Source organism: Styela clava, chromosome 4 (genome assembly GCF_964204865.1).
Source record: "Styela clava chromosome 4, kaStyClav1.hap1.2, whole genome shotgun sequence".
NCBI lineage: Eukaryota > Metazoa > Chordata > Ascidiacea > Stolidobranchia > Styelidae > Styela > Styela clava.
The window spans coordinates 17,262,373-17,280,089 of NC_135253.1; the positions used below are offsets into that span (position 1 = coordinate 17,262,373).

Below are 17,717 nucleotides of genomic sequence, written 5' to 3' on the forward strand. Positions count from 1 at the left end.
CAAAGGTCTATATATCACTATAATAGCCGAGACAAGTCTTCATAATTTGTGTTAAACATTGGTTGAATGTTATTGGACCGTATATATTCATATCATATTGACGATGTTAATAGGTTAGCGAACAAGGCACAGCTCAGTCCACGAGAATGAGAATATATGCTTTGGCCAAGAATACGATTGGGCTCCTAGGAAGTTAAGAAAAAGTTAACTTTTATCAGTTATTTAGTCAGTCCCACTTCTCCTATGGTGCAGAAAAAAGTGCTGCCCAAGAAAACCAGCATGAGTTGATGCTAAATGTTCCGTCAGTTTTTTTGATCATTTGTTCAGATACGATCGGAGCCGCCCCAGTGAGAACAGCCTTGCTGTGTTCCTGTCTACGTGTCGATATTACAATGAAGGAATGTTTGTACTTCTAATATTTTTCTAATTCCAAAAATACCGGGATTGTTAAGTTATATATATTCAGTTCTGAAATCTTAACCACGTCCCAGAATGAATATGAAAATCCAATTCTGATAATACTTCGAGTTTTTATGACCTTTAACTCCCAAAAAATTCTTCCTATACTTTACCATTGCAAAATGTTCGGGGGTCATTTTAAGAGTGGTTTCACCAGTTGGCGCCTGTAAAATGGGGTATTTGTTTCAAACCATCATTATGATTCAACGCATACAACAATCTGTTTATTGAAAGTACCGGTAAAAATTTTTAGCCTGGTCTATCGCAGCTATTTCTACACCAATTTTTTTATTACTGCAATTAAATTAAAACTCATGAGAAGACAGAGTGATCATTGAATTATCTGATTTCTATTTAAATTTCCGAAACACAACTAAAAACTAACGAATAGAGTTCGAAAACGAGATAATGTTTACGACCATGCCTGAAAATCTGTCTGAGTGAGAAAAGTGTCTGAGCGGATGCGAAAAGGGAGCATTGTTAAGTCACTTTTTGCATCTTGCTGAATGGCTAATGTCACGAAGTAAACAAGGGAGTCGATGCTCGGGGAAAGGTCCATTGTAAAAATAACAATGTTATTCGATCAAATATTCTGTCAAATTGACTTTTAATCTCCTCAACCACTTTTTAATATGCATACTACCACAGAAAAAAATTCTATTGAGATTGACCATGGGCAGTGTTACAACTAAACCTCATTTGAAGACAATTTTTCGGGTTCCGACCCGTGTATAAAGCAGGGTCAAAGGTCGGTGAACCCTTGATGATTTTCTGATAAACCCGCGAGTAGGCGCTAAAGAGCAGTTAAAAAAAGTGAATCAGGTTTGTTTTATCTTCTTCATTGTTCGGACTTCCTTGATTTGCTTCTTTACAAATGATTCAGAGATTGGATGTGTGCGCTGAGGTTGCAAGCTGAAACTTAATATCTTCTTCTTGAAAAGGTTACATTATGGTATGTTGTGGTTTTAGCTTGTGCTCTATTTATTCATTCATTTATTCAACTATATATGTGTAAATAGTTTGCAGTGTAACTTACAGTGTAACATTTTTAAACATTCATTTAGTGGCATATTTTTGATTTGTTCTCTCTGTGTGTATACCGGTACTGTTTTAACAATGTTGGCCACGTCAATGTATCAATTAGGCTACAGACCTGCTCACGTGTGATTAGTGTTTTTCCTAATAATTGCTTTTATGAGTGTCCGCACACCGAATTTGCCGCCATGGTTTTGCGTTTGTTTGTATATTAAACCACTTATCACCTTTTCCGCAATGCCCAATCTAGCAATCAGTGTAGTTTTTCATGGCTTGGTTTTTCTTAAAGCTTTCATGGCTTCATGAGTATGACTATCGTCGCAAATTTATTACATTCCACTCCCCACATTATTTTTGCATGAGGTTGTAGGTATTGGTCATTATCAACGTAATTGTTGAAAGAGAGTACAACAGCCCGAAAGTTTATTACTATCGTGTATTTTGTTTTTTTAAGTTTGGCCCAAGCCTCATTTAATTGGGCTTGTGTTTTTGTGTGCGTGCTGGTGGGCAGGCACATGAGATACTTCATGTTTTAAACTTTTTTGTAGGTTTTGCTTGCCCTCCAGAATTCTCCATTTTAAATTTAAGTTTGTTATGGAGTTTTCGAAATAAACTATCTATCTATCTATTTATACGACAGTACTGTCGTATGTTTGTGCGATATTTTCAGGCAACGTTTGTGTTATTTTTTCAATTTTTGTAACGCATATTGATAGTAGGTTCCACAGACTTTGGTTTAAACATCTCTGTACTCTAATACTGCTATTTTTGTCTGGTTCATGCGAATCTAAATTAAAATGCTTCAATTCAATCAACATGTAGGCTACGGTACGCTTTAAACCTTACTTGAGGTTTCGTTTGCTTTCCCGATTTTATAATCAGTTTTATTTATTCTGTTTTTATCAATTATTTTTTTGTCTATTGTTGATTATGGAGTAGAAATAAACTTATACTTATGCAATTAGTGAAAGGTAAAATTTTTTTTCAATTATTTCTAGAGTCAGCCATCGACATCAGATACTTCACATCTTCTTACTGTTGGGGATTTTGGTCATGGTGTTGACAGTACTTTGGTCCAAGATCAAAACAGTTCATTCAAGCCTCTCCGAACTGTATTTTTGGTCATTTTTCAAATATTTTTAAATGTATGTAAATATGATTCTTTATCTATAATGGAAAAGGGTGAGTGCTTGAAATGCAATGTTCAATATAATGATATATTGAAGTTATGAAGTTTTTATTCTCTTAAATTGTTTCTGACTGCTGGGATATTGATTAATACTGATTCTGTAAATGTGCAAACTTTGAATGGTTATGCATATGTGTTTCATAGTATATTATTGTATAATTAGCCCTGCAAGATGACTACAGTGTTAATACTAACCTACTGACACTACAAATTCAGAAATTAGACTCTCGGATCGGACCTTATTCTCACAACCCATGATGTAATAAATTGGGTGAGCCACTGCCAAATGGGCAAGATCTCAGTTCTTCTAGAAGTTGTAGCTCCTTGCACATCAACAGAGGATCCAACGGTGCCTTGTTTATAGTGTGGGTGTGGAAGCGGCCTATATGATATACTATAATAAAATTTAGAGCCCAATGGTTGAAGTGTGATGAACTTTATATTATACACTTTTCGGTTTTAAGATTTTAATCTTTTCTCACTTTTCACAGGCTGTCTTATTGACAGAATCTATTTTCTATCTTGACTTCACCAAATATTGCAAAAATCAAACGAATACTGTAAATAACTTTACAAGTGAGGATTTCATAGGCAATGTGCAAAGTGTATTTCAGGTAATTTAAATTAAATTACCCATCTACCTTGAGATCGAATCCTGGTTCACATAGTGTTATATGGAACACTGGATTTGAAACAAAATTCATCCAAAATTAGGAAAAATTTATATATCAATAAGCAAAGTAATCTGTTTGAATTGATCGATGACATTTAATCTAACGTGTGATAATATCATACATTTTGTCCACCACCTCACTCAAAGTGCTGAAATGGATTCTGTTCCGAAAATAGCGTTGTTTCTTGTAGAAGTGTTAAAACTTTTTCTGCGTATCAGTTGCTGCTTATGCAAAGCCTTGTTCTGAGTGAGGGGGGGGAAGCTTCTAAGTTGAAAATTCGTCATGATGGCCACTCTAAAATATTAAGCCATTGTGTATCATTGGAACAGACGCATTTGTTAATTAGGTGCTTAGTACCGTGTTTCGCTGAAAATAAGACAGTGTCTTATTTGAATTTTCTTTCGAAAAATAACACTAGGGCTTATTTTGGAGGGTGTCTTTTATTTTCATTTATCAAAAATAAAATTACAGAGTAGAAAATAACGAGTTTCTTGCTATCGACTAGATAAAAAAATTTGTGCTATTGACTTGGTCTTATTTTAAGGGGAGTGCTTATATTAAAATAATTTTTAAAATTCAGGCTGAGACTTAATTTTGGGGAAACACGGTTGTTGAAGCATCAATTTTCTTTTTACTGCAAAACAATTTGTATAATAAAAATTTCTCTTCTTTGCATTTCAGAGGGATTGCAATTCTATCGTTATATTTTCTATTATTCTTGTTTGGATATTTACATGGTTCTTGCAACTTGGATTCAAGTCATTTCATCGTCAACATCGTAGCTCAGGATATTTAAAGCTTCATTCACAAATAAATCACATCACAGATATTCCTATGACTGTTATGACAATAGGTTAGTATTTTTGAATTTCACTTCATCTAGAATAGATAATAACAGGTGTACTGACAATTTAAGGATATAGCGAAGAATGCATTTTGGTTTGTTTCCCTTCAGATTGTAAGTCATGGGAATACAGCAGGCAATCATGCTTGAAACACATCAAATTCTTTTTTCTTTTCACAAATTCCAATTAGTTCTGACATGACTGTGACAAAAACCTCAAGGAAAGCGAATATTTCGAATTTGATTATTTCACTTACTATTTTGGTTAGAGTATTGAAGTCATGATATGAATATAATAATTTAATTGTGTGTCTCATGCAATCTCTGGTCGAATTGAAACTGGCAGACCAAAGAACTAGATGACAGAGATCAGTAATATTTTGTCACACAATAATGTAATTATTTTAACAATGCAAAGTTTGAGTATAGCGACTAAATCTAAGCCTGCATTAATACATGACCAGCCTAATTGGGCACTCCAGAAATGTGTGTACCAATATGGAGGTAGCTGATTTTGTTCGCCTATTTTACATCTATATTGTGTAGGGGACTGGAGCCTATGGGCAGGGGGTATATTGACTTGACCGACACAAACAGTCTCCGAACTCGTGATAGAACTCGAAAAAAGAAAATCAGAATAAAATTATGGCTAAACTCCAATCTGATACACACACTATGGGAGTACCTGTAATAGGGTGTTCTACTTGTTACATTAGATTTGCGACATATTCATCAAATAATATTGAACCCATTTTTTTAAGGAAATGCCATTCTTTTAATTGCTGTTACATTAAAGATGGATCAGCTTGTTTTCACCAATGGAAAGATATTTTCAAAACCTATTTTTTCTTTCGTTCTTCAAATTATTGCTGGATTGGAGTTCGTCATCATATTTATTTCTCTTATTATATATGCAGGTGAGACATCATAAAATAATTATAAATTTATATACTGAATTTCCATCGCAGACCGCAGTACATTTGTCACTTGAATCATTATGCATAATTTTTTATATTTTGCCATATTTTGAATTTTGTCTATTTTCACTGGTGGACCTGTATGGATCATTAACCTTTTAACCGAACCAAGTCTGTTAGAATCGGATCATGCTAATTCCGGTAGAAGCCTACCCATCCTAACTAAAATTACATTTGAACCCACGCATGTGTATATCCGCGGGTTCAATCTATATGCGGGTGCTAAAAATCATGGGTTAGGGTTAGTATGGGTTCAAATATCCGTAAAACAAAAACAAAAAAATTCTATAGGTGCAATAAGATGCAGGTGCAATTGTCGTGGGTTCAAATTTAATAGAACCAAAATTAAGCATTAATAAAGGTAGCAAGAGTCCTGAACAATTCATCATCTCAAGCGTCGGAAATACGATGAATAAAATTTGATATGAATGCGTCGCGCCGTTAACTGCTAACATTCTCTCCTCTCGGGCGTATCTCTTTTCCCGTCGACAAATAACGTCATGTCATACAGTGGGGTTGATGAAATACCAAGAAATTAATATGTAAATGTCATTTGAAATTCCAGAAAATAACAAAACTTTATTCGGCTATTTAATTGCATCACAATATATGTCACAAACTACACATATCTAAAAATCATTAAATAACAAAATAATTCATAGATATAGTTAATAAAAATCCGACAATGTCGGAACTCTGAAACGATTCGGGAAAAAAACACTCGTGACGCAAGAATATTATGTATTGTGCGTATTATGTATGGAGGTCGAGGTTCTGGTTCTTCCAAAATAGCATCTCTTTGCATCTTGTGACTACTGGCTACATCAATGATTGTTTTGGTTATTTGCAGTTAAAGTGATCAAGTTCAACAAATCTCGAGCAATGCCAGATGTATTCAATGAAAATTATGTTTCTTCCATGCCTACCATATTCAATGCAAGGAGAGCGGTGACAGTGGGACCTGGGTAAGTCGAACTAGAATCTTTCAGAAAACAAAGTATAATAAAAGGAATTCTAGAAATAATTGTCTAATCTCTATCTTTCATTTCACTCTATTGATTTCTTTCTAATAGAGATATTTCATTGTAAGTTTCTGCGTATTATTTTACTTTGTCCCATTCATATTGTTCAAATTTTTGTACCAAAATAGCAGGCGTAAAGACAGAATGGAAGTTTTCAATGTCTCTGCAAGAATTAGGAATGCTCAAGCAAGTGTTATATGCGTTAAGTGAATATGAATATGATTGTCCTTTGGTTTTAAATTTATAGTTAGATAGTTAGTTTTAGGTGCGAATGCTGCTGTCCGAGATAACACAATCAAAATCTAGAAGATCCACACGTTTTTGAGGTGTTCAATTTGTCATTTTTTTTGCTTTTTTTTTCACAGCGTCAGGGATCAGGACAAGGAAGTCACAATGTTGCAGTCTGTATGTGAACAACAGGCCAATCTTATTGAATATCTTAGGCATAGATGTAACGTATTATCTGGGAGACTACACCAAGTCACCGCTTCCAATGTCCATGTATAAGCATTTATGCTCCGAGGACGATTAGGGCTTATATCCACGTCATTGCCATAATATAATCTTTGTCTCTTCACCATGTTATCAAGGAAAGTATGTCGAATAAATTTTTTTCATTTCATGTTTTTTACCCTGATTTTTGATTCCGGTAAAAGCAGTATTTTGTTAGTGTGGCTGCGTTATCATTGTCTGAAAAGATTCAACCTGTTAGATTTCTTCTTGTCATGTTGCTTTTGAGTCCCAGAAAACACTGAGTATTTATCGAAAATCTCTGCATTAAGCAACAGTATTAAAATGATTTCAATTCACTGGGTAAAACTATACCAATGCAAAGACGACGAATCTTGGAAATGAGCAAAACCAGAAAATAACAGTACAGTATGTCTGCCTGGCACTGCTGGCGTAAAAAATATTCTGAGAGCTATCTACGGGAATACATTCGCGAATGTAGCTTTGTGAAAACAATCTTCCGATCTAATGGAGTTCGTGTAATGCCTTTTCTTAAAAAAAGGTCGTGCTCGCAAACTATCAAAACCCGCCGAACAAAAATTGCCAAAGCTTGCCTCCCGCAAGTGATAATTATGTGTGATATGATTAGTGGATTCCCCGCCGTCGCGGGGTAGTCAGACAATCGGTTGTAGTGCCATTCGCCTTCCAAGTTCGTACATATTAAACAATCATTTGATTGACTTAACCGTTTCTATACAAAAACTAGAGTGCCAACCTGTCGCAAAGAGTAATATCTAACTGGAATCTTGTTGAGAATTTGTTATTAGGGACCACCTATCTTCTTTTTTTAATAAACCAGAACAAAATTTCGAAGCAAATAAGATTTAATTATTTAAAAGTAAAAAAAAAAGAATCATTTGTGTTGAGCAACAATCTATCTCTGTCTCATTCACTCCTTCATTGGTTACTTAGTAGCCAAATGTCAATTTGCAAACATATTCATGTATGCTTGTTAACCAGTATTGAAACCTTGCCGGAGTTACTTCGACAGATGAGGTCGCTTTTACCATCGCCGTTTGCGTCAACAACCATTATTTTCTCGTTTTCTTCATCACAGAAATTATTCACATTTACCGTCCAGTCAGGTTTATATCCGAAACCACCACCCTCCGAAAACGTGACAGAAAGTTGCCTAAATAAATAAAAAAAAATAACAATATAAACCCACTAGGTACGACTGGTCGATTACAATTTTCTATGCGGTATAGAAATATTCAGCAGTGCACGTCTACTCGAGCCCGAGAGAATCTAATAAATTCTCTAGTCCTCATGATTTGCGAAGAATTGCTACAACATCTTGCACTAGGGCTCATTGGCCGATTAGGCCGCCCTGCTTACATATATGGTACATTGACCAGAAATAATTCAAAGCGAAGATGAGAGATCGTTCACAACCGAGATGGCACGCCGCCTATTGTTCTATTTGAAAAATGTAATGTATATATGAACTTCATGATTAGTAGTTCTTTTGTGTTTGGATTAGATGAATTCTACAAATGTTCAACACTCACCCTGAGTTTACGTTTATGCACATCATATCATCTGAGGAATCTCCGTTAAAGTCTCCAATGTAGATTTGTGCTCCATTGTTGCACGGAGTTGTTTGTGCTTGCCAGAGGTATTTACCAAAATAGTCTCCTTCATTGTCGACAATGATTTGCCTGTAAATATAAAATCTTTTTTGAAGAAGGGTCCTCTTTAATAATAACGACTCAAAGTTACTTGTAGCCTACATGATCATGAAATCAAATGTAATTGTAAGATGCAATACGCATGAGCACTTACGTCCAGCCACTTGAAAAAATACATAACAAATCGCTCTTCTTATCACCGTTGAAATCTCCATGATATAGGTTTCCACTGAGACAAAGTTGTTTTGAAGTCTCGATCGGATTGGCTTCGAACATTCCAGTGCTTGATGAACAGCTATTTGTGTTGCACTTTCCAGCTTGCCATACAGAGCCAATGCATTGCCCACCGTTGCATATTCTTCTCCTAATTTATTAATATATCTCAAGGGTTAGTCAACTATAATTTAAAAACTAATGGTACACACCCATATAGTGATTTAATAGCATAATATTAGTCCTTATTTCAATTTTCAACGGTCATGCACAATTTTGAAATTCCGGCAATTCAATTTAGGACCGACTGAAAGTGATACTATGCTTCGAGTTTTTATAATGAAATCATTGATGAGACATGAAATCGTGTTAGTTTTAATCTATGTTTAATGAGGCAAGTGAACAACATGATAACTGACCTCCATCGATATCCCCCACCACATGAAACGCTGCACGTAGACCAGGACAACCAAGAAGACCACGTTCCGGTGCTCGTTGTTGAACAATCTTTAATTTTACAGTTTTCTTGCAAAACCGCCGATCCTTCGCACTTTTGTACAGAAACAGTTTGGGATCCGAGCATACATGTTCTTGTTCTTCTCTTTTGCCCAACTCCACAAGTTAGAGAGCAGCTTGACCACTGTGACCACGTACTCCATTCAGGTTGCTCTGTTGATATAATTGTTTTTGTTAGACTTCTTGAGATAACATAAGGGGTTCTACTTGAGTTCTTAGTATTTATCCAGCACACACAATTCATTATTATTTAGTTACTGAAAAATTGGGAGTTTTTTACTCAAAACGAGTGAATATGTAGATATTTATGACATGAAGAAAAATTACCTTCTCCGCCTCCCTCAGCATTGCATTTATACATTTTATTGACTTGATATTTATCTGATTCAGACATTCCTTCTCTCTGCGACTTTATAGGCTGTCCTGTCGTTATATCAACGATGGTTGGTTGTCTGTTGCTGGAGAACGCATATCCTCCATAATGCATGATTGAGCCTTTGTCGTACATGGATCCCATTGAATCAATTGCCTGGCGTTTGTTGAAATTGTGTTTCATATCTGAAAGACGAATTAAATAGAATGAACATTTCCGTTTTCAATTCGTATATCAGTTAATAGCACAATAATCGATTGCCTAATATTTTATATGCCTTGATGGAACTTACTGCTAGCAATGTTGTCGAATCGAATCTCGACGTACGAATCTCTGTCTGGTCTTGATTGCTCATGCCAGAATCCTAAAGCATGCAGAAGTTCATGTTGAACGACTCCAACCCATTCGCACCCAGAACCAATAGATATATATTGCGGCCCTCTTCTTCTGCCCACATACGACCTAGTAGTAAAAAATTGGTTGTTAAGGTTGCTTATGTTCATCTTCCGACTGTTGTGTCAGGTATAAATTAGTGAATATATAATTATGTTATTAAAAGCATGTTTCTTAGTAAGATGCTTTGAGATAAAACGAATTCGGTAATGTGTCACGGTTTAGGATATATACAATGAAAATTTAGGCAGCAGATCAGCACTTACCAGCAGCCTCCCATACTTGCAAACAACAAATAATCATTCTGATCGGTTCTTGGTACAAAATCAATGCAAGTTTCTTCAGTGTATTTGCTGATTGCTTCTTCAATTGCTGCCCTGGCCCGAGAAGCTGAAAGTAACAAATGGAAGATAAGTCTAATTGTCTAAAAGCGTGCTGAGTTGATGTATTGACATCGAAGGTAGCAAATTCCTTGTTGCTCCAGCAGTCAACCAAGCTTTAAAAAAACTTAGACACAACTCTTTAGGTACAAGTTACTACTTATATGGAGGGAGCCTTGATGAAAATGAAAATTTGAATTCCAAGTGACTTGGTACTCACACATGTCAGACTTGATGACGTAGCCAATTTTGACGCGGCCATCAACCCTGTCTTCATCCCATCTAGGCATGTTTTCTGAAGCCGCTTGTTGCTTGTCTTGTGGTGGTTCATCATACGCCTAAATGATTTTAAAAAAAATACGACATTAATATCAGACCATAGGTTTGACAAAGTTAAAACAATTTTAAGAACAAAATTACCTCAATTAGTAATGGTATATCATCCAATGTAAATTTTATATCTCCTTCAAAGATGCCTTCGGTTGCACAAGTGCAGTCTCGTTTAGGGCAGCCGTTCTCATCGAGTTCGTATCCAAATCGACACGGAAAATCGCAAGAAGATGTGTCGAGTTGACAAGCTCTAGTATTACTGCGCAGTAGATCTAAACAAAGTAGGAATATGTTAGGTTTAAATTATATTTATTCGTATTTTGTGGATAATTGCGAATTTAAAAATTGGGAGTCGTGTGTATCGGAATCATCAATAAGTGTCTGGGAATTTATTTTGTATATATGTGATGATCACGAAAAATTATTTGCGAATCAAGCACAATGTTAATGTGGTTTAGATATCTTCGAAATCAAATTTGAGAAATTATAGCAATATTAACGAAAAACTTTTCCTACTGCAATCCCTGTAACAGGTCAATTTCCTCCTTTAATTTATCAATTGAAAGTTACATTATGTTTATTTCACGTTTTATGCTTTTATAGAAAATATAGTACATTACTCACTTGTACAATGGTTTACTTCGATTGGACTTGGTGTATCAGATCCTTGAATTTTATCATTATGCATCAGAATTTTGTTACAGTGCATATCAGGAGTCTCCAACAAAAATCCTAAAATCAAGACAATGTTGATGAAAATAGTACTTTTATTTTGCGGAGTAAATATAAAAAATTAGTTTAAGTAAATTAATCACGATGTGATGTTTTTTTTCAGCACTTTAAAATATTATGCATCTAATAATGTAAAAAAAAAACGCTGAAAAATATACGTTACTGTTGATTTCATCTTAATTCTAACATTAAAAAACTCCTCTGGATATTCAATAAAAATACTGATTATGGAGCTTTTTTATGAAATTTGAGGAATTTTTGAATACAAACTACATGATTTTCCCATACTTTTCTTTGAACATTTACAAATAATTCCCATATCCTGTATATTTACCACATGCGACTCTGATCATTGCCAAAATTAGTGTAAATTTCTTGTTTTCCATCTTGCTTTCTTCAGTTTGTATTTACAATATAAATGGAATGAGTGTAAACTGAGACATTCCTCTTTTATATATTTTCAAGTCTTACATTTTTTTTCCTGAATAAAAAAATATCATTGTTTACCGTAATTATTTCTAATGAGTAATAATTAACTGCTATAATTACGACCTTTTTGGTAAAGAAGCGTTAATTGTAAGCGCAATTTTTGAATAGCAATTGTTGATTGTTAAATGCTGGGTTAGTTTCATAGGCTCAAAGGGATTAAATTCAATCATTAAATAGGTCTAATGATCTTCTGTATTGGATATTTTTAAATAGTGCCCACCTACAGTAATTTTATAAGCATTATATAGCGACGATATGTCTATCTTTGGCATATATATGAAGAAAGTCTATGTCGATCGAAATCAGCGTAACTTAACATATTATAGTTCGTTCCTCTGTTATCTATGCACCAATGTATCATTCATTAGGATAATGTAGCGCAACTCAATGCAACACGATTCTTGTTCTATCTTCTAATTTTAAAATTCTAAAATTAAAATGAAAGTTTTCAAGCATTTAGACTCGATAATTAATCTTGCAATCGACTTACGGCGGCTCGTATTTAACGCAGCAACGGCCAACCCGTGGTCTGAGGACAAGAAAACCACAAGACTAAACAAATCCATTTACAAATCAAATTTAGCTTTTTTTTATTTTTAAACTTTTGCAGTGTGCAATATTTATGAACTGAATGACATCGATTACATCAAGTCCATATTCGAAATCATATTTATTTTTTCAATAAAATTCCACTATACGTCAAAGGTTTTTGAACATCATTTTATTGATGTTGTAATGTCCCATTGAAAGGGATTATCGAAAACGAGCTGATGTGACGGACATTGATGGAAATAATTGTTTTCTAAAATTTTGGAAAATTTACGTCATTTTAAATGAAGAGTACAGTGAGTTGAATATTCATCTATTCGCGTTTTTTCCTAGAAGAGTAAATTATATGACAATTGCGCTTGGCGTATATGCACTTTATCAATAACATCTTGGAATAGTTTGTATTAAACATTCTAATGTGGTTTGTTATCAATTTTAAACCGTATCTTTGTGCTGCCAATATTAAATGAAATGAAACATTGGTCTAAATCCATTTACCAAGCAAAATAAGATTTGCAACTCACACAATGTCTTATGTTGGTGGATTAAATATTCATGTTATTTTGAGAAACGGCCACTTTTATATCATATTTATATTCATATATAAGATTCTTTAATCACATTTAGAAAGATTTTGAAATCACTTGTTTAAATATTTATAATTTAGCTTTAAATAACTCATATATATATATATATATGGGACATGCATATACTAAGCATTCTCTTCGAATTCATATGATTCTGTAGTTTGCATTGGATCCTGTCACATATTGTATTTTAATACGATCATTCGTTTTAGCTAAAACAATACACAGCGGACAGTCACACAGAATTGCAAGGAATTCCCATCCTGCAAGCCTGCCTTGTTATTGAATCTTTTTATCGGCGGGGAAGATTATGTTTTAAGCCTATACATCTTATACCTCCCGAATATAAAATACCGATACCCCGAACAATTTGTCGAAAGATGTAGAAAATAAGAAGATTATATATTTCGTAGACAATAAGAGAGAAACATTCGCAATTTGTCTACTTGAAGCTGGTCAGCTTGTGGTGCTTTCAACAAGAATTTGATTTGACTGATATTATAAACTACACTGTCTGTCTGCCAATCATTAGCTGTAGTGCATCATTCGAATTTTATCAATCGATTTTGAGTTGAAGTGTAATTTAAAATAGACAAATATTTTCAATCAAAATAAATGAAACAAGATATAGGAAGTTGGTACAAAATTCAGGTTTAAAACCAAGTTAAACATATCACAAGAGAAGAATATAAAATGACAAAAAAACTGTAGCTTACGAAAATTCTTGGCCTGATACAACGCAAAGTCATTAGTAAATAAATTTACAATCGTAAAAAATCTAAGTATCAAACATTTTGATTCACATTTCCAACCAAGAAAAATACGTTCTTTTCACTGCTGTTTCGAAATTTTCGTTTTTGAAATGATGATATCGTTGACAACTTTGCTGCCATCTTGGTGCGCATACTTCGGGAGGTTCGATTTATCTTCCTGATATCAGCTTAGCTTTGTTCTTTCAATGATGTTTCGAATATGTTTTGTAAATAGTTCAGTTTTGCCTCCACAGTGTTCATGATTCTCAACTTCTGGTTGCTGTAGGTTGTTTATCATTGGTTGAAGTAAACTCGACGTTAAATCATTTTCAAAATTATACTGCAAATAAGATAAAGTTGTAACTACGTTGCCGGTGCAAATGAAAATAAACACGGGTTAAAAATTCGATAAAACATTTACAACTGAACGACGTAGCCGATTTATATATCAATGATTTGAGCTGTGAGTATATTTTGTCACGTGTATATCTGATAAAAGTACAATGCCACTTACCTGTCTAAACGCATTGTTTATCGCACCAAATGCAGGTGAATAATTATTGTAATATGTGTTTGCACTTCCATGAATTACAAAAGCTCCTTCTGTTTCGGCAGAAAGACATGATCGTCCTGGACGATCATTCTTGAAGCAAAACTTGTGATGGTAGTTAAATTTACATGGCAGGTAATGTAGGAGATCTGCAATTCAAAACATAACTCGAGTTTGGGAATTGTATTATGAGTTATGAGTTGTATTATGCAAGCAAAAATAATAGGACACTAAACTCGAGATAAAAAACTAATCTGGAAAAGATAGCTTCGCTAATCGCGCGTTGGCAACTATGTTGATACCTAAGTTTATGAGATTAAGTGACGGTAAACCCTTTTAAACAGCTCAATAAAGGCGTAAGGCAGGGATCGGCAACCTTTTGTTGCTTGTGGGCCAAAATTAGGGGTTGCAAGTCTTGACGGGCCACACATATTTTCAGAAAGTTAAAAACCGAACAGATGGCGAATGAGTCACAATTTATTTACACAGATCAGAAGTTGAAATTAAGAGACTGCGACAACTCGTGAACTCAACTTAGTCTTCTTAATACAATTACAAAGCCATTTAATGTGACACTTTTTGTTGCATCACGTTTGATAGCTTCCCGGCATCAGACAGCATGCTGGATGAAGCCAAAATTAAAATATTTTCTAAATGGGCATCACTAATCAGAGTTCTCAGCTTGTTCGTTGTGATGTTCATTTCCGAAAATAATTGTTCGCACGCATATGTATTTCCAAACATAGATGTGAATTTTTTCGCATGGTTTGTCAAATTTGGATAGAGTTTTCCTTCAATAAGATACTTTTTATAAAAATCAAGCAGTGATACATCTCTCGAATAGTATATAGATTTCATTTCCTCATTGCATCGAATATTTTCTGCGCCATCGAACCCGCTGCACCGGGAATCAACTTTTCTGCGTTTTATTGACATTTGTCTAGTTATAATTACATTGTAAGCTTAAGAGTCTACACGTGTCTCACAATAAATTCTGTTGCGTATAGAATATAATCTTGAAAACGGCCGTTTTGTCGCTATAACTTAGTGACCCGGATATGACCCGCGAGCCCTAGGTTGCCGACCCCTGGCGTAGGATACCTTGTGGAGTTTTAATTAAAGTAGAGACGTTGCACATTAAAAATCTCACCAGGATTATAATGAAATAGTATATTGATGAGATTCTGATCTCCGTTCATTTCTGCTTTATATTTGTGATAAAGAGGTAATAGTAAATCTTGATTCCACGAAAATGTATCACCAGAAATCGACGGATCTGTGTTAAATCTTCTTTCCCGCATACGAGTGAGATTCATCAGAAAAACCTGAAAACGCATTCAGTTTTGAAAAAGCGAATTTGTCAAATGACGCGGTAAATGGCTTTCCAAATTATAGATCATTTTTTTTTGATAGATCAATATGTGTTGGTCATATGAAAAAGCAAGGGTACTCCTGAAGTATGCGTACTAAGATGGCGGACATCGGAACGTATTATGTGTACCAGGTTAGGGTTAGGCCATAATTTTATTCCAATTTCCCTTATTTTCGTTCTATTACGAGTTTGGGGACTAGCCAAGTGACTCCCGTAGTATTTGTACCTAAAATTATGGCCTAATCCTAACCTGCTACACTTACTACGTTCCGGTGTCTGCCATTTTGGTACGCATGCTTCAGGAGTACCAAAGCAAGACCAGAAAGAAAATACTGTTTAGTACGTATTACCTACCCCTGAATTAACTTGGGTTAATTTCCCCTCGGGCGTCAATATAAAGTTCGGATTTGAAGAAGGAACCATGAAATCCCATCCAACTCTGGGTGCGAGTGCTCCAACTTGCTCGTCTTTAAAGAATTTCATTTGGTTCCAAAGATCATCGATTGCACTCAAAAATATAACGTCAGTATCAACGTAGATGACCGAGTCAATGTTGTAAAGAATCTCCTGAAATAATTTTAAAAATTCAGTACACAAATTTAGATGAGAAATGGGTATCGGAGAATATATATCCTATGTTTATTGGGCCACATAATTCAATGAAATTTCAGGCGGACCATACGAAATTCTCATTGTTAGATACCGTGTGTAAAAATACCAGTAGTAACCGTTTATTGTTTTTGGGGTACTCCCGTAGTGTATGTACCAGGTTAGGGTTAGGCCATAATTTTGTGAAGTGAATATACCCCCTGCCAAAAGGCTTCAGTCCCTTTACCCAACTTTATGTAAAGTAGGCGAACAAAATTAGTTACCTCCATATTGGTATACACACTTCGCTGTTTTCGGCAACTATTTATCAACTGTAACAGCGGTTAATTACTCACCGGTAAAAATAATCGAAAGGAAGCACAAGGTCCCCACCAATTTTTCAGAAGAGAAACTTCATCAGGATTGAGAGGATACTTTACTGGAAAGAAATGAATATTAATCTTGTTCTTTGTCTTGCGTGGCCATTTCGAAAGCTGTGAGAAGATACATATACCTTTAATATTTACTCAGCAATGGGGGTTCATAGGAAATAATATTACTAAATCAAAATTTATGTAGTTCTAACTAAAACACGTATTCGAATGTAATATAAACTTGCCGAGAAGATTTTTAGCCAATTTCAGATGTACATAAAACCCCAGCATTTCAAGTGACAAACCTCGTTATCAATATTTTGTTTTAATTCATCCGTAAATAAATGAACTTCAACTTGATTTTGCGCAAAGACGACGGCACTTTTTAGCATCGTCAACGTTTCTTGAACGATTTGTTTGCTTCCTTTACATGCAACAACTACGAGGTGCATCGCATCTTGTGAGAATATTGGCAAGGTGTCGTCGTTTTGACTTTCTGGTATTTCTTCCCTGCAAAATGAAGAATATTAAGTTAGAATTTCCCTTCTCAGCACTTCTAAAACATTGAAATTTGTGATTACTGTAAGAATGAGATTTCAATTTCAACTAAAATTTCTGCGTAATAACGCTGTGTCATGGAAGGTTACTTGAGAGTGATCATAAGAATTTTTTGTATATAGTGCGCTCATTGGCACCTTATTTAGAAAATTCACATTGTATACAAGGAGCCGCACCGACCTTAGAGAATGTTTATGGAGGGTTATTTTGAGCTCTTTCAATTTACAAATTTCACGACTGATTTTTACATTGTGCATGCCCTCTTGTGAGTCATGACTTAAGAAGTGTGACTTACAGTACGAAGTACCTATGTCAGACGATTCACCCTAATATTCATACCGATTGAGTCGGAAAAAGTGTTTAAAAATGTCGAGCAACGTCAGCCTACTTACCTCGGGATATAAACGACGTAAACAGTGAGAAGAACGGCTGCGACAAGTGAAACATTTCTTATCAATTTCAAAACCAATGGTGCCATCAATATATACTATTTCAATTGTTTTATCTTGCAGCGAAGCATAAACTTATAGCCATACTTGCTGAAAAAATGGAATAATGACATTTATACAAACACCATTGACAAAGTCAGACTTCAGTTACAAATATTCTGCACATTCTAA

General features: G+C 34.8%; 3 protein-coding genes across 5 annotated transcripts in view; 1 reads left to right on the forward strand and 2 right to left on the reverse strand.

The window, feature by feature from the left end:
• The first annotated feature begins 1,251 nt into the window (after window positions 1-1,251).
• Window positions 1,252-6,913, forward strand: LOC120327219 (transmembrane protein 192-like). Its single transcript, XM_039393677.2, has 7 exons — window positions 1,252-1,411; window positions 2,493-2,639; window positions 3,175-3,297; window positions 4,039-4,210; window positions 4,963-5,118; window positions 6,029-6,143; window positions 6,566-6,913. Exons 1-7 carry the CDS (start codon window positions 1,409-1,411, stop codon window positions 6,705-6,707), a joined length of 858 nt encoding a protein of 285 aa, XP_039249611.2. The 5' UTR covers window positions 1,252-1,408; the 3' UTR covers window positions 6,708-6,913.
• A 603-nt stretch (window positions 6,914-7,516) lies between these two features.
• Window positions 7,517-11,740, reverse strand: LOC120327185 (uncharacterized). Its single transcript, XM_039393622.2, has 11 exons — window positions 11,613-11,740; window positions 11,171-11,278; window positions 10,637-10,818; window positions 10,437-10,554; window positions 10,103-10,226; window positions 9,736-9,905; window positions 9,398-9,628; window positions 8,974-9,223; window positions 8,496-8,705; window positions 8,222-8,371; window positions 7,517-7,842 (listed from the first exon to the last, which is right to left on the reverse strand). The coding sequence occupies exons 1-11, from the start codon at window positions 11,662-11,664 to the stop codon at window positions 7,650-7,652; spliced, it is 1,788 nt and encodes a 595-aa protein (XP_039249556.2). The 5' UTR covers window positions 11,665-11,740; the 3' UTR covers window positions 7,517-7,649.
• A 1,723-nt stretch (window positions 11,741-13,463) lies between these two features.
• The window catches only part of LOC120327206 (glucoside xylosyltransferase 2-like), a 55,420-nt gene continuing 51,166 nt past the window's right edge, over window positions 13,464-17,717 (reverse strand). Inside the window, exons 2-8 of one of the 3 annotated variants that reach the window (XM_078112256.1) lie at window positions 17,490-17,593; window positions 16,845-17,049; window positions 16,522-16,659; window positions 15,932-16,144; window positions 15,356-15,530; window positions 14,170-14,354; window positions 13,464-13,995 (exon numbers count right to left, since the gene is read on the reverse strand). In XM_078112256.1, coding sequence (XP_077968382.1) covers window positions 13,840-13,995; window positions 14,170-14,354; window positions 15,356-15,530; window positions 15,932-16,144; window positions 16,522-16,659; window positions 16,845-17,049; window positions 17,490-17,575 — 1,158 coding nt within the window. In that variant the 5' untranslated portion in view covers window positions 17,576-17,593 and the 3' untranslated portion in view covers window positions 13,464-13,839. Of the gene's footprint in view, window positions 13,996-14,169; window positions 14,355-15,355; window positions 15,531-15,931; window positions 16,145-16,521; window positions 16,660-16,844; window positions 17,050-17,489; window positions 17,637-17,717 lie in introns of all 3 variants that reach the window. The other 2 variants (XM_039393656.2, XM_078112257.1) reach the window with 2 other exon arrangements.

Excerpts from the sequence above, each read along its gene's own strand:
- LOC120327219 (XM_039393677.2), top strand. Across the intron at positions 2,640-3,174 it reads TTTTTCAAATATTTTTAAAT|GCTGTCTTATTGACAGAATC; the intron begins GTATGTAAATAT and ends CACTTTTCACAG. Across the intron at positions 6,144-6,565 it reads GCGGTGACAGTGGGACCTGG|CGTCAGGGATCAGGACAAGG; the intron begins GTAAGTCGAACT and ends TTTTTTTCACAG.
- LOC120327185 (XM_039393622.2), bottom strand. The coding sequence starts at position 11,664 with ATGGAAAACAAGAAATTTACACTAATTTTGGCAATGATCAGAGTCGCA. Across the intron at positions 9,906-10,102 it reads GCAAGTATGGGAGGCTGCTG|GTCGTATGTGGGCAGAAGAA; the intron begins GTAAGTGCTGAT and ends TTTTACTACTAG. Across the intron at positions 7,843-8,221 it reads TGCATAAACGTAAACTCAGG|GCAACTTTCTGTCACGTTTT; the intron begins GTGAGTGTTGAA and ends TTATTTATTTAG.